The sequence below is a fragment of the Peromyscus maniculatus genome, chromosome 11, assembly GCF_049852395.1.
Source record: "Peromyscus maniculatus bairdii isolate BWxNUB_F1_BW_parent chromosome 11, HU_Pman_BW_mat_3.1, whole genome shotgun sequence".
In the NCBI taxonomy this organism is placed as follows: Eukaryota; Metazoa; Chordata; class Mammalia; order Rodentia; family Cricetidae; genus Peromyscus; species Peromyscus maniculatus.
Genome location: NC_134862.1, coordinates 99,790,865 through 99,807,340, shown reverse-complemented (window position 1 = coordinate 99,807,340; position 16,476 = coordinate 99,790,865). Strand labels below are relative to the sequence as shown.

General features: G+C 46.7%; 1 protein-coding gene across 4 annotated transcripts in view; it reads left to right on the top strand.

Moving 5' to 3' along the window:
- Nucleotides 1-16,476, top strand: part of Rps6kc1 (ribosomal protein S6 kinase C1) — a 147,603-nt gene that overhangs the window by 58,054 nt on the left and 73,073 nt on the right. For all 4 annotated transcript variants that reach the window (XM_006972084.3, XM_042258834.2, XM_076548200.1 and 1 more), the window contains one exon: nucleotides 15,067-15,182. In XM_006972084.3, the coding sequence (XP_006972146.1) occupies nucleotides 15,067-15,182 (116 nt within the window). The remainder of the gene's footprint in view (nucleotides 1-15,066; nucleotides 15,183-16,476) is intronic.

Below are 16,476 nucleotides of genomic sequence, written 5' to 3'. Positions count from 1 at the left end.
CTCAATATCCTCTCTTCATTCTCCTTGTACCTCAGTTCCTCTCAGTCTCTGAGGTGTTCAGTTATAAACCCAAGCCATAGCGATCCTCTGGCAGGGCAAGGTCACCAGGCTTGAATTCTTACAGGGTCATAAAGGCAGGTAGGAATTTTCCTCAGGCAGTGGCTAGCAGGCTTTCTTTCTTTCTTTTTTTTTTTTGGTTTTTTCGAGACAGGGTTTCTCTGTGTAGCTTTGCGCCTTTCCTGGAACTCACTTGGTAGCCCAGGCTGGCCTCGAACTCAGAGATCCGCCTGCCTCTGCCTCCCGAGTGCTGGGATTAAAGGCGTGCGCCACCACCGCCTGGCGCGGCAGGCTTTCTTTTACAACCCAAACGAATGCTAATGATTGGTTAGTCAAGAAGGGAATTTATGTGCTCAATGTACATTCCTCGAAGTGGTTAGGTAAGAAATTAGGAGTCTATTAGTAAGGCTGTAAGGAAGGAGGGTCTCACCCTAAATTGCACAAGAAATAAAGCTATCCTCCTGACCTAGGAGACAGGTGTTGTTTCGTTTGTCCTTGGATGCTTGATAGGTCTTTTAGATAAATAAATAGGAGTTCTTGGAAGCATGCATTACGAGAAAATCACTGTAGGAACCAGCTAATACATACATACATACATACATACATACATACATACATACATACATATATATGCTAAAATATCACCAACTTTTTTTTTTTAAACCAAGACTTCGTAATCCATGGCTTGACTTTCGGAAAAGTCCTTGACTTTTCCAAGCAGTAGCTTTTGTGATAGTAGCTGGGTTCCATTACATTTTCCTGTGGCTTGCAGCATTCCTGCAGAATTTCTGAGCTAAAGAGGTGCAGTTAAACCACCAAGAAGACCAAAGCTGAGCTATAGTTAGGACTTGCTGGCTGGCCTGTGTGTCTTATCTGGAGAGGAGATTCATGCAGTGATGGCAGACTCTACCCAGGGCACTCAGCACTCGGGGCAATGCATGGTTATGGGGAAGTCACTGAAGGAGCAGGGACCACACCGTGGACAGTTGTGCAGAGCCGGGGACAGTGTCTGCTGCAAAGAGACAGCCTGACTATTTCAACCATGGCCGTTAGGTGGGATGCTGAGAAGTAGTGAAGAAGGTGTATAACAGATTATAAAAACAAGATCTCAGAGAATTAAACGTCCTAAAACAGACTCAAGAATAAAAAAAATAAAATCTAAAACCCAACAAGGAAAAGTTCACAGTGGCTGAGAGCCAGTAAAACACCATTTGTTCAAAGAAGCAGGGAAATGGCCTTCAAGAGGAAAGTGGAGCTCACCCACGGCGGTGGCACAGGTGGTGAGTTATCGGTCACACAGGAGTCATGTCGCCGTTCAGTGTGAGGCAAGATAGGCAGAGACAGGAACTACAGAAGACCCCAAGTGAACCAGAGATGAGAACTACGTTATCAGAAGAAAAAGTACTCTGTGTGTGTGTGTGTGTGTGTGTGTGTGTGTGTGTGTGTGTACACATGTGCACACGCTTTTGAAGGACCACCCATTTGTGAGGATGAGTAGATCCTGGGTTCTCTGTGGCCTTGGGGCCAGTGTGCAACTTTTAAGTTCCCAGGGATATTCTGGGGTATGTGGGGCATACCATGGTTGTCTTGTTCCTCGATGTTGATTTCAGCATCCTCACTTGCTGAAGTTTCAATGGAGATAAAGGTAGATGGGTCCTCACAGCCACCGTCCCATCGCATTAGGTTTGGGAGCAGATAGAAGCAACTCCATGTTAAAATACCACAGGCCTTTGCTTTTCTTACTGCAGTCTCTCTCTCTCTCTCTCTCTCTCTCTCTCACACACACACACACACACACACACACACCCCTACCTCAGTTCTTGTATGTCCCTGTCAGTCTAGAATTGATGATTTAGGTAATTTTATATTGTTTTATCTGGGGAGAGCTTTTGCCAAGTGACCCCCCACATCCTGGAAGCCTGTCCTCTGTTATCTCTTTAATAACAACTTAATAATAATAATAATAATAATAATTATTATTATTATTTTTGGTTTTTCAAGACAGGGTTTCTCTGTGTAGCTTTGCGCCTCTCCTGGAACTCACTTGGTAGACCAGGCTGGCCTTGAACTCACAGAGATAGATCCGCCTGGCTCTGCCTCCCAAGTGCTGGGATTAAAGGCGTGTGCCACCACCGCCTGGCTTCATAATTATTTTTACAACTTCTGTTCCTATTGATTGTAACCCATTCTTTCTCTTCTTACAGCCTAGGCGATCTGTGTGAATGCATGCACATGTTTGCATGTGTGTGCAGGGCAGACACTGATGTCCTTGACCTCCCTTCACCTTATGTGCAGAGGCAGGGTCTCCTCCTGAACCTGGAGTTCATGGATAGCATTGTCTAGCTGGCCAGCTTGCCCCAGGGTCCTCTGGCTTGACTCTTGAGTGCTGAGGTTATGGCACTCGACCATCCCCACTCGACCTTTATGTGGGGCTCTGGACTCTGTCGTCTCCGTGTTTGTACGGCAGTTGGTTCATCTACTGAGTCTTCTCCCAGGCCTTCTGAGTGAGCTATTGAAGATGGACTCATTGATTTTTAGGACACTCGCAGTTACTGTGGCCATAGGGCTGCGCAGTGGGCTTCTGTCTCCCTCCCAGGCTTATCTGGAGTCAGTCCCCTTTACTTGCTCAGCTTCAGCCACAGGGACTTCTTGCATTTCCCGGGAAGCACCGAGGTCTTTGCATGGTGGACCTCCGTGTGGCTGTGCTTGGGATAAGTCACTGTGCTCCTCGGTTGGTTGACTCTTTGCTTAGCTCCAGTGGCTCAGTTCTGCTCAGACCAGAACCCCTTTCCTGACCTCTCTCGCCACTGTACCCCTTTAATTGTATTCATGATGGATGGATTCCTGTGCTGTCAGTACTCAGGGGGTCATCTTGTCTGCAGGGCCCTTCAAGGCAAGTGGTCTGTTTGTTCATTATTGTCTTCTAAGGAGTGCCTAGTACATAAGACATTCTCTGAAAATATGTTTGCATAAGAGAACGATTCTGTCCTCCGTGTAAGTAGGTGCCTGGTGAGAGAAGGAGATGGTACTGGAGAAGGCAACAGTGAGCTGAATCTTGAAGACTGTGGCCAGCAACCAACAGGCAAAAGTGAGTTTGAAAGTACCAGATGAGTTTAAATGCCCCCACCTGGGGTGTTACTGGACCCCATCCTTTGACACTGTGCAGAGCCCAGCCATTGAAATGCATTAGTTATGTGTGTTATATTATAGCTTGTTGAGTCAGAGACTTCTGGCCTTAACATACTGCCTTGTTTCCTTTCTGCGCCTTGACTATGTGCTTCCTGCAACCCTAGAACTGGGCTTCTTATCTACTCAGGAACTCCCTCTGACTGGCTGGGCAACTGGGCAACTCATTTGCTTGGCTGTGACATTTCTGATCTTTGTGGAAACAGCATGTTGATAGATTCCCGTGGCCCAGCATGGTTGCTCATGTTCAGGAGAAGCAATGTCACAGAAATAGTCCACTGAAGAGCATAGGAGCTAGTTATCAAAGGTTTATATCAAATAGTTAAGTTCGGACCTGCAACATTGATTCTCGATGTCTGCAACAGACAGAACCTTGTTTGTGAGTGCTCTTGATCGTCAAGGCACTGGGCTGCTGTGATCATGCTCCTGCTTTTCCCCTTTGTGTTCTTATTTTTTTTTAAATGTATACCTATTTATTTATTCTGTGTTTTTGTGTGAACACAACATACACACACATACATGAGCACACACACAGACACACTCATGCATGAGTGCACACGTACACACACACACACACACACACACACACACACACACACACTTGTATATTTGTGTGCCATGGCATGAACATGCAGATCAGAGGCAACTTGGGGAGTAAGTTCTCTCCTGTGGGTCCCAGTGATTGAACTCAGGCCATCAGGTTGGTAGTGAGTGCCTTTACCTACTGAACCATCTCACTGGCCCTGCTCTTGTTTTTTTTTTCTTTCCATTTATTTATTTATTTATTTATTTATTTATTTATTTATTTATTTATTTATTTATTTATTTATTTATTTATTTATTTATCTATCTATCTATTATCAGCTTGATACAGTATAAATTCTCATCCTAATAGTGAAATGTTTCACTGAAGCTTGCCCAGTGATTGAGTAAAACCAAAACTTGTTATAAGCCACAGTCACCCTAGGGTCCCCCCTGCTATGTAGCCTCCCTGGTTCTGTGGGTTGCAGTCTGATTGTTCTTTGCTTTATATCTAGAATCCACTTATGAGTGAGTACACACCATGTTTGTCCTTCTGGGTCTGGGTTACCTCGCTCAGGATGATATTTTCTAGTTCCATCCATTTGCCTGCAAATTTCATGTTGTCATTGTTTTTCTCTGTTGAGTAGTACTCCATTGTGTATATGTACCACATTTTCTTAATCCATTCTTCAGTTGACGGGCATCTAGGTTGTTTCCAGGTTCTCCTGCCCTTGTTTTTTAGACAGGGTCTTCTTCTATAGCTTAGGCTGTCCAGGAATTTGCAGTGTTGCCCAGTCTGGCGGGGAACTCCCTGTCCTCCTGTCTTTACAACTAGGGCTGAGATCATAGGGGTGAGTCACCACACTCAGCTGGGTGTTTTTTCTTTTCTTGTTTTGTTTTTTCGAGACAGAGTTTCTCTGTGTAGCTTTGGTGCCTGTCCTGGATCTCACTCTGTAGACCAGGCTGGCCTTGAACTCACAGAGATCCACCTGGGATTAAAGGTGTACACCACCACCACCTGGTGACCCAGCTGTTTTTATTTTATTGTTTTATTTCTTTGGGGAGAAGGAGCTGGGAAAAATTGTGTAGAACTTTGCTTCTTTTGTAATTTTAGATTTCGTTGCCTATAGAAACAGAACTTGAGAGGTCATGTGCGTTGGGCCATCAGAATTAGTTATGATGACAGCGGTGAGGAGTGTGGTGTGGTCCCTGTGGGTCAGCTCGGCAGAGTCCGCTGACACGAGCAGAGTGGGTTTGGGAAGGACTCGCTTCTTCATTGGTCAGCTCAGTGTGCACTGGGTGGCTCTGAGGGGCCGCTGTATTACTCAGAAGCAGAACAACCTCTAAACTGGAGACTATGGGGTGGCTTTGCTGACCGTTTTCTACAGACTGCAGTGATGGAGTTCCCCCAGGGTCACAGCCAGAGGAAGAAAGTCAAGATGTTTACCAGCGTATGCTCCTTGGAATTTTCACTATTTTCATGTCAGTTTTTATGTTGAGACTTTCACATTTTAATGACAAAAATGTTTGCTGGAAATTATAGCTTAGAAAAAGAGCAGTGCTTTCGTGCTTCAGCAAAAAGCTAGGTAAAGCGCTGATGTGCACAAAGTAGCTGTGGAGTTTTATATTCAGATTGTATGAGCAGTAAGCAGAGCGTCTGAAATCACCACTTGCACATTGCAACAAACACATCATCATCTGCTTAAAAAAGAGTTATAATTACAGTTGACGAAGCATGGACACCATAAAAAATGCATTAGTGTGGCTTGACACATTAATTACCTGTTTTTGCAGATGTTTTTATGTATTGTTGTGTGAACAGTTTACAAAATAATTACAGGAAAGTCATATGGAAAATAAACTAAGTGGGTGGCTTCCCATCTAAATATTTTCATTCATGTGAATCTGTGTGCGGCACAGCTGCTGTGCTGCACCAGCGAGGGACAGAGAACTCCCCAGGGTTGAGCAGGCGACCCCTGTCATCGGCTCAGCACGTTTTATATCCTTAGCAATACAGTTTACAAACGTTCACTTCAGCGGGTGGGTTAATCCGTGTGATTACTAAAGAAATCCTTGATTCAGATTGGAAGAAATGTAAATATCCAGTAGTAACGTAAGTCAATCAAGTAAAAAATCAGTGCAAAACCCCAAGTGGAAAACTGCTGTTGTTTTACCACTGACAGGCCATGAGGCTCTTTGTGAAAGTTTTAAACATTAGTCTGTGATTCCTTGCATTAAGAGCTGTGATCCCTAACTCGCAGCTTGTTATGTACTCATTGCTAAACGTCACTGTGTGTCAATTGCCCAGGTCAGTCTCCTGTTGTTGTTGAAAGTGTGAACCTGCCTTTTCTTAGCAGCTAGCGCGCTGCAGTGAGTGGTCTCAGAAGTGCGTGTCCTCTGACGATTGCCAGGGCACAGGGCATGCCTTCGGTGCTTTCACAGACCATTAGGAAAGGTGTCTTGGACAACGGAGGCTGTCAAGGAGGAGAGCTAGTTGGTAGACTTCATCTACTTACTTGTGGTTTATAATTACTTAGAGTGCCCGTGCTTTTTGTTGATATTGTTTTGACAATTTCAAACAGAATTATGTCAAAATGTCATTTCTCTTTTTAGTATAATCCTGCTGCTTAGGGACTGTGTTCTTCTAGGTCCCTTGGGTGCATTTTAGCTACTTAGACGAAAACGCAGGGATTATGCCGGTCCCCCGCTGCACATCTTATGCGTTTGTTGTTCTTTAGGAGCAAGGCACGCAGGTCTAGGGAGGGGTAGCAGAGGCACCTCTAGCTGTCTAGGTACGGTCCCTCCTCCCCTGCTCCAGTCCGGAAATAAGTGGGAAATTGGAGAGAGTCACAGTTAGCAGTTATAAATGTGTGCCTGAAGTCTCGTGTCACCCTGCCTGGGACACAAGCATCCTTGTCTAGCTTCCTTTGATCTAGATTGTGTTCTGGCCTGACCAGCAGTCGCTTCAAGCTTGTCTTGATTGTAGACAACTGTTTCTGGTATTGCAGAGGTTTCATGGACTTAGTTCTCCTGCAGACTTCGGATGTCCACTGTATGTCTTGAGCTTGGTCCTGTGGATAAGGGGAAACCACCATGTTGTTTGTCAGATGTTGTCATGCTGGCACAGTCGTTCATTCACGTATTCGGTTTGCGAAGTTTTATTGAAGGGTCGTCTGTCTGTGAAACTCTGTGACAGTACTGAGGTGACTGTGCTGCTGGAACCTAGCTAGCATAGTGACTAGGCCTCGTTCCTGAAGGAGTGGGAGGGCCAGGAATACATGGAAGAGAGAGGTTTTCACTCTGGCTGCTTCCTTCATAAAGAGACCATTGACAGGAAGATCCCCCCCCCCCCCCAGTGTCCTGCAGCTGGCTGGAGCAGTCTGGTCCAGGGGTGCGACTCAGCCTGAGCTGCAGTGGGAGAGGTGTGGCTTCCTGTTGAAGTGGCTCACAGAAGATGTACTTCTGTGCTCTGGTTCTGATGGACACCACATCAGTTTGGTTCATAAAAAGGGATGTGTTAGAGCTGGCGATGTGGCTAAGCTCAGCAAGGCATTTCCCACAAGCCTGATGACTTGAATCCAATACCTGTGACCCACATGATGGAGGGAGAGACTTAACTTCTGCAAGGTGACCTCTGACTTCCACTTGTGTACCGTGGTACACATAATAAATAAATGTGGTTTTTTTCTTTTTTAAAGAAGGGATGTGTTAACAGAGCCCGTGAAACTTTTAGGATAGCAGATAATAAAGTACTTACAGCTAGTTTTCATTTTACTTGATTTCAAAGGAAAAATAATGAAATTAATATGATATCAAGAAAATAGTTGCCAGTGGTGGCGGTGGCGGCGGCGGCAGCGCACGCCTTTAATCATAGCACTTGGGAGGCAGAGGCATGCAGATCTCTGAGTTTGAGGCCAACCTGGTCTACAGAGTAGTTCCAAGACAGCAGGGCTACACTGAAAAACCCTGTCCTGAAAAACCAAAAAAAAAAAAAAAAAAAAAAAAAAGGAAGGAAGAAAGAAAGAGGAAAAAAAAAAAACAACACCACCCAGTTGTTGTGTTTGGAGATGGCTCAGTTGCTAAGAGTGTTCGCTGCTCTTCCAGAGGATCCAGGTTCAGTTCCCAGGACTCCATGGTAGCTTACAACTCTCTGTAACTCCAGGTCTAGGGGATCTGATGCCCTCTTCTGGCCTCTGCTGGCATTGCATTCACGTTATGCACACACATTATATGCAGGCAAAACACTCATACACATAACATGAAAATAAACCTTAAGAAGAAAAGAAAACTGTGGTAATATATTGTGTACCCTAATAAACTTGCCTGAGGATCATAGGAGGACAGAGACAGCCACTAGATTAGACACAGAGGCCATGTAGTGGTGGTACACACCTTTAATCCTATCACTTGGGAGGCAGAGATCCGTGTGGATCTCTGTGAGTTTAAGGCCACACTGAGCTACATGAGATTGATCCAGTATAGGAGAGAAACAGAGCCAGGTGTGGTGGCACACACCTTTAATCCCAGCACTTGAGATCTCATGCCTTTGCTTGGGAAGCACACACGCCTTTAATCCCAGGAAGTAATATGGCAGGGCAGAGAAAGGTATATAAGGCGTGAGGAACAGGAACTCACTGTCTTTAGGCTGAGGATTTCATAGAGGTAAGAACTAGTGGCTGCTGTTCTGCTTCTTTGATCTTTTAGGGTTCACCCTGATATCTGGCTGTTGTTTTACAAATATAAGCGGCGCTGTTACCAGATGAAAAGGTCTTGAGACACGGCAAAACCCAGTACCAGAGCTTTATTAGGAGGAAGGGGGGCACAGAAGAAAGCGTGGCCAGGCCTGGGGGAGAGAGTGGGGGGAGGAGAGAGAAGAGAGGGGAGGAGTCTGTGTCCGGCTTTTTAAGGATCCCCCTGCACTTCTGTAGGTGGCTTATGGAGCTATGCCACACATGTGCTGATTGTGTGACTGTGTGTTTGTACATTCATTCAGTGGACTGATGACGTAAGGCCCCTTGCTTAGCTACTGAACTGCGCATGTGCAGTCACGCAGCTGGAGGAGTGGCAGAATCCTAACACAGGCTCTGGGTTTTTATAATAAGACCATTTAAGCTTCGAGCTGCAGAAACAGTTGTTGGGATTGGTTCTTCTGTGGATTGCCACTTCTATTAGGATGACAAAATATTTACTAGAAAATCAGATAGTTATTTATATGATTTTCATCCCAACTTTTCTTGTATTTTTAGCCCATATTAGAAAGCACAACAATCTTTTTGCCTTTTAGCTGATGAGTTAATTAATTCTGTGTGTGGGGGTGAGTGGGTGCTCTGGTGGAGGTCAGAGAGCGCCTTGCTGGAGTTGGTTCTCTCCTTCCACCCTGGTGGTCTCAGGGGAAAACTCAGGTCATTAGACTTGGTGGCAAGTTGTCTTACCAGCTGGCCTCTTACCTTTTAAGTCTTCACTCTTTTGTTTTGTTTTCTGTCAAAGTCACCTGTTAGCTGCCTGTCTTACTTGGTCTGTCTCTGTCTCTCTTCTTGTGCTGTAGATGTCAGACTCCTAATCTCCTGCCTCAGCCTCCTGATTGCTAGGGCCCGAGGCATGTGCCACATACTTGGCAAATTAGTTCATTTTAATGTTTCTCCCAATCCTTTAAAAAGCCCCATTTGACTTGAGAACATAAGAACATTAGAAATTTAGGAGTTGCCAGAGTTTCTTATCAGAGGTGGGGATATAGCTCAGTGGTGGAACCTTGTGTAACACGTGTGTGACACACTCATGGTCCTTTTCAGTGCTGGGGCCTTGTGTAGCATGTGTGTGACACACTCAAGGTCCTGCTTATTGCTGGGGCTTTGGGTAGAACGTGTATGACACACTCAAGGTCTTAATCTTAGCACTGAAACCAATTCGTAGAGGAGCAGACCCAGCAGAGTCAGAGGCAGCTGTTAGTGCGGTGTGTGCAGGGGTGCATGCTGTCATGTTATCATTCAGAAGGAAGATCCCAGCACTCAGGAGCTGAGGCATGAGGCCAGGCTGGCTTATACAGCAAGACTGACTCTGTTTTAAAAACCAAACAAACAAAACAAGAGCTGGCTGTGGTGCTGCACACTTGTAGTGCCAGTGCTTGGGAGGAAGATCAGGGGCCATCGTGGTCTTTGATGGTCTTTGAGATCATATTCCAAAACCAAACCAATGAAAAGATACAACCCAGTTGGCTTCTTGAACACCCACCCACCCTGTTTCTTGAGTGCTGGATTTTTTTTTTATATAATTTAATTTAATTTTACATATCAGTCACGGATTCTCCTTTCCCCCCCTCTGCCCTCCCCCCAGCCCGCCCTCCATTCCCATCTCCTCCAGAGCAAGGATTCCCCTGGGGATTCAGCTCAGCCTGGTAGATTCAGTCCAGGCAGGTCCAGTCCCCTCCTCCCAGTCTGAGCAAAGTGTCCCAGGATAGGCCCCAGGTTCCAAACAGCCAGCTTATGCACTGAGGACAGGTCCTGGTCCCACTTGCCTGGGGGCCTCCCAAACAGTTCAAGCCAATCAACTGTCTTACTTATCCAGAGGGCCTGGTACAGTAGGGGGATCCTCAGCTATTGGTTCATAGTTCATGTGTTTCCTCTAGTTTGGCTATTTGTCCCTGTGCTTTTTCCAATCATGGTCTCAATAATTCTCGCTCATACAAGCGCTTGCCTTATGTATATCGGTTCTCATTGAGTGCTGGAATTAAAGGTGTGTGCTACCACACGTGGCCAGTAATGATGTTTTGAAAGAAAGAAATGAAAGTCTTTTGATTATTCCCTTTTAAAATTGCAAAATAAAGAAAAGAGACAGAGCGGAAAGAAGTAGTTGAGTCTGGAGAGGCTCTGCAGGTGGCGCTTAGCACAGGACCTGCTGGTACTGCCCTTCAGCGCCCACAGGAGCCTGGGGAACCCGTGACTGTCGTGGCAAGCGTCAGTGGAGGCCGTGCGCATTGTTGGGACTTCGCTTTAACTGTTCTTGGTGATCTTTTCACTTCTGGGGTTGCCGCACAGCCGGTTTTCAGAACAACGTGGTAGGGAGTTGACTATAATACAAAGCAGATTCCCCGACTGACTGGCTCTTGTTACACTGAGTGCTGATGGCTTCACCTCCTGCAAGACATGCAGATGCATAAATCATCCCTCTCTCAAGGCTGCCTTTTGTTTTCAGAACACTTAACACGGGGCAGAAATGGTAGGCTATACCTGAGAAGAACAAAGCATCATTAAGTATAGTCAATCATCACTTAAAAACTGTAGCCACCAAGGCCATCTCAAACAGGAGCATTCTTTTATGTGACCCAGTTGCAAAACAAAAACAAAAACAAAAGAAAAAGTGAAGAAAAAGCAACAAACAAAACTCACTGCAGTACATAGATCAACTCGACGTCCTTGCCAAAGTGATACAGCCCAGGGAAGCTTGGGGCCTCTGTGTGGGCCCTGTTGGGGCAGAGAAGAGGAGCTGAACTGTAGGGTGTGCTCAGGATTGTCTAGTGTGGGCGTCGCGTTCTGAGCATGTGGTGAAAATCTGGCTAAAACACTCCTGCAGGCTCTGGGAACTGCCGGTGAGGGTGAGGCAGGCACACACTACAGACACCTGTCTTCTGAGAAGGCCTCGCCGTCCAGTTCTGCGTCCAGTGGCGGGGGTGGGTAAAGGAGAGTGTCGAGGAAGAGCTAGCTGCTTGTGATGCAGGTTCTAAACTGGGTTTTATTCCCTGCCTTGCTTAGAACACACCCTTTGCTCTTTGGTAGAAAAATGAGAAAAGACTCCTTGATTTCCAAGTAAATTCTGGGGTAGCCAAGATGTGTGAAAGAAGTTTTCTGTCCTGCAAGAACCATTTTTTCTCATATTGATATGGTTATGACATATTTTCTTTCTAGAGTTACATCAAAATGTAGATTTTCTTTCTTCTTTCCTCTTTTGTTTGTTTAATATTGTAGCTTTTGAACTAGGTTGTTCCACATCCCTCCAGTGTTCCTTTCACAGTGAGGATGTAGCTGGGCTCCGTGTTCCCTGCATTTGTCTGTTACCTGGGCATCCCTGGACCCCACCCTCTGCTCCTGTGCGCCTTCTCACGGTGTGTGTACCTTCTCACGGTGTTTCTCTCCTTCGTTGTGGACCACTTACTGTGCTTGTCCATGCCTTGTTCTTTCTTCTTCTTCTGCTCAGACTGGACAATCAACTTCAAGGTCTCTTCTTTTCCCTCCTGTGCCATATACTGTAGAGGGACAACTTGGCTCAGAGCTTCCGAGGTCATAGTCAAGGTCAGCTGGACCCATTGCTTTGTGCCCGAGGCTGGAAGGAAAATGACCCAGGAGCACTGGGGGGGCTGCGCACCTCACATCAGCTGGGGCAGAAAGAGCCCCAAGAACACCGGTGACCTGCGTCCTTCACTTAGCCCCTATTTCTGAAAGTTTCTGTCACCCCGAGCAGTGCAGTCACATGACGACTCCATCTGTGGGTCTGCACACTGGTGAGGTCAGAGCTTCAGGAGCGAGCCATCCCTCAGTGGCTGCACCCAGCAGCTGTGGCCAAGCTCCAACACTTGGGCCTTTGGAACACACCTCACCCCCAAATTGGAGCAGGATTGGCTTAGGTGTAGAATCTGACATTACCTCTGTAACTGAGAAAAACGTTTCTCACCCTGAGCTTTTGTTTGTAGTTATAAAGGAGAAGAAATAACTTGTAAGTAGAGTGTGGTTCAGTGATGGGCCCAGTGGTCATGGCTTCTTGCATAATTTCGTATTCCCATAGTTTAGCATACAGAGAATGTGTCTTATGTAAAACATCAGAGTTGATGTCCAGAGAAATGCAATTTTCAGTTTTTCCTTTTGTATTTAGCTCCACTTTTATGCAGCACTAGAACTTTTTGACAGGACAGTGATTGCATCGTTATGGTCCCCCAGAAGCCCTCTCAAGCCGACAGGCTGTCTATGACTGTGAGAGGAGTTTTGTTAATTGGCTCATGCCGTCAGAGTCTGAGTAGACGCAATGGCTGGCGTCAGGCTGGAGAGCCTGGGAAACCAGTAGCTGCTCAGTAAGCTGGATGCTTGGGACACGAGGGGCCAGCGACTTTGCATGCAAGCTCCTGAGCAGGTTGCTGGGAGTCCATCTAGAGGCTGGTGTTCATGGGCAGGTGAGTGAGAATGCCCCTGCTTAGGAAGGTCAGAGCTGTGCAAGCAAGCTCCTCCCCTTTCAATTCCCCACCCCCCAAGCCTATTTAGGGTGGTTCTCCCCACCTCAGCTCCCTGCCTCACATGTCAGTCATTTCTGGAAACACCTTCACAGATGTCCAGAAATCTGCTTATCAGTTTTCTGGGTATTTAAAAAGTCACCCCAGTCAGCTTGACAGCTAGGGTTAACCATCAGTCTTGGGTAGTGGGAGTCCTTCTTCTTTGAATGCCAAAGCCCAGTGAAAATTCTTGCTCCATCTGAGCCATTATTTTTTTACTCAGTTAAGATCTGTCTGAAGCCACATTTGTGAACCACTGATGACTTGGAGCTGTGCTGGAGAGCTGCAGCTTTATCTTTGTGTTCTGGTCCAACCCATAGGCATTGGGTGGCAGCTGTCTGCGGGGGGCTGGTCTTCATGTGTGGCTGCTGTCTGTCAGTCACCGTGGCCTTTGAAGGGGCCGAGTGGAGGAATCACAGGATCTGTTTGTGGAAGGTACATTCTGAAGCCCTCCCAGCATCTCTCCCATGCTTGTAGTTTCCATGGAGTTGGCCCACCATCAGCAGCAGGGGTCCGTCTCAGCACTGGCTTCCGTCCTTGTTTCTCTGTTACTATGGAGACTGCCTAGAAGGTGGCAGAAAAGCCAAAAGTTTAAAAAAAAAACCAAACCTAGTGATTCAGTAACAAAATGTGATTGGAACTGTATATAGCTGTATATTCCATAACTCAGTGTGAATTTCAAGTGAGTGTGTGAGACAAGCTTAATACTGTGAATAGAGCCAAGTCTGAAGCTTAACAAATGGGGTGGAGCCCAGGTGGACCAAAATGACAAACAGAGCTTGCTGAATATTATTACCTAGAATGTGAAGAGCAAGTGGGTGGTGGTCATCACAGTCCCAAACTGTGAGCCCAGCCACTGCCTTGGGCACAGAACTGGAGAGCAGCATCATTAGTGTGCGATACCATCTCTAAAGCACGCGACAGGTATTATGTGATTTTTTTAAAAAAAAATTTTGGTATATATGGAGTGTGTATGGTGTGGTATGGTGTGGTGGTGATGGTGTGTGTGCACCTGGTACTCAAGGAACATTTTAGAAGAGGGGGCACAAAGATTCAGCCAGAGGACCAGGAATTCTACTGTGAGATAGTGTCTTTGTGTATGACGGGGAGTGGTACCTCTAAATCTCACATGTGGTCACCTAACAAGACCCGCACAGTGACAGCGCCAGTTGCCATTCCAGAGTGGATGAGGGAAGTCCCCACCCTAGATGACTGCCAAGAGAGGGGAAGTCGGTCTTCCCCAGGGAAGCCTCGAGTGTGGTTATCTCATCCTAAATAGTCAGCACTACACACACACACACACACACACACACACAGCCACACATGGTCTTTGGGGGACCGTTAGGTCTCACTTATCCATCTTTGATTGAAATGGTGCCTCTTAGTCCCACACACCATCCCACTCTGGAGAGGAAGGAGCCCAACACTTAAAAAAAAAAAAAAAAAAAAAAAAAGCTCACATGAAGTCTTGGGAATCTGGAGGCTGTTTTTAGGAAACAGATCCAGATTTATTAAATGACCTACCTTATCTCATAGTGTCAGGATTTCAGGCATGTTCCTGCTTTCCTGTGTAAGATGAGTGACAACTGGTTGCTAATGAAACAACCATGAAGTTTACACAACTCAGTGAGTGTAATTTTAATTCGGAATCACCTGAAGTGGTTTTATTCTCGGTTGCACTGGACGTTGGTGCATCCTGCAGTCTGTCAGTCCCATGTCACTGCTCACTGAACAGGCATTATGTTTGCTTCTAGTTTTGAGTCAGAAATTCAGTACTGCCTGCGCCCGGCTCCCCTCACCCTCAGGACTTTGTACACAGTTTCGTATATACCCTAACTTGCTGAGTTTCAGTGCGCACTCGGATAGCGGCCTGTCAGCTGTGGGCAAAGGAGACCCTTGAGGAGTAAGTTTGAAATGATTTCCAAGTTTGACTCTGCACGGTTACAGATGTGAAGAAGCAGTAGACTGGGCAAAAAGAAAGAAATTGCTGTATGGGTCAAAAAAATGCCCGTCCCCTCTCACAAGACCAGACATCTGCTTTGTCGTCTCAGGAGAGTCGAGCCCCACGCGCCGGGAGGCTGTGAAGAGAAGGACGGCAGAGTACCTCATGCGTGCAGAGAGCATCTCCAGCCTCAGGGCCACGCCTCAGCTGGACTCTGGACTGCAGGTATGCTGGGGGCCTTCTTTTTATGTTCTTTAGCCTGCCCTTCCTTCCTTCCTTCCTTCCTTCCTTCCTTCCTTCCTTCCTTCCTTCCTTCCTTCCTTCCTTCCTTCCTTCCTTCCTTCCTCCCTCCCTCCCTCCCTCCCTCCCTCCCTCCCTCCCTCCCTCCCTCCCTCCCTCCCTCCCTCCCTCCCTTCCTTTCTTTCTTTCAGCTTTATTTATAACTAGAATATTTGAGAATTTTGGTCTTCAGAATTTTTCTGTAATTTTCTTTTTTTTGGGGGGGGAGGGGGTGGGTGGTTTCAAAACAGGGTTTCTCAGTGTAGTTTTGGAACCTGTCCTGAATCTTGCTCTGTAGACCAGGCTGGCCTCAAACTCATAGAGATCCGCCTGGCTCTGCCTCCCGAGTGGTGGGATTAAAGGAATGCACCACCACCCGGCTGTAATTTTCTTAAGTTGTTGTCAGAAGGGAAGCCACGAGAGTAGAGTAAGAGGGCCTCCCGCACCTTGCCTCTGCCCTGGGTGGATAAGGACAAGAGTTTAAGGAAGGAAGATTGATTCTGGCTCATGGTGTGAGCAGCTTTCTAGGTGGTCATGGCGGGGAGGTGTGGAGGCAGGAGCAGCTCAGAGCTTCCTCATTTCTGAGTGGAGCAGGAAGCAGAGGGGTGAGTGCAGCCTCTGTGAGCTTGCTCCTTTTCCACTTTTTATTCTGTTTTGGACCTGAGCCCATGGTGTGGTGCTACCTACTTCAGGGAGGGCCTTCCCTCCTCAGTTAATCTTCTCTGGGAACATCCTCACAGACATGCCCAGCAGTGTGTCTTCTGGGTGATTCCATGTGAGACTGGCAGTGCCAATAAAAACTGTCCTAATCTCACTGTCTGTAAGATGCCATGGCTTATCATCCACGGCCTGCTCTTGAGCTTTGGAAGCCACAGTTCCTGTGCGTCCCCGGCTTCTGAGGCCACAGTTCCTGTGCGTCCCCGGCTTCTGAGGCCACAGTTCCTGTGCGTCCCCGGCTTCTGAGGCCACAGTTCCTGTGCGTCCCCGGCTTCTGAGGCCACAGTTCTTGTGCACACCTGTGCAGCTTTATCAGTTGTGTTGAAACTGTTCTGGGGAAAATCCTCTAAGGATTTGCTGGAGACCCCCTGTAGCTGCTGAGGCACAATGATGTAGGGATGTTGTAAGCTGTTTGGGACTACCTCAACCCTGTTTGCGTGGCATAAGGTTTAGAAACATTCTTGTTTATTGCTTTGATGTCAGGTCTACTTGGGTTTGGCCAGTTTCTGGAAGTAGCATTTTT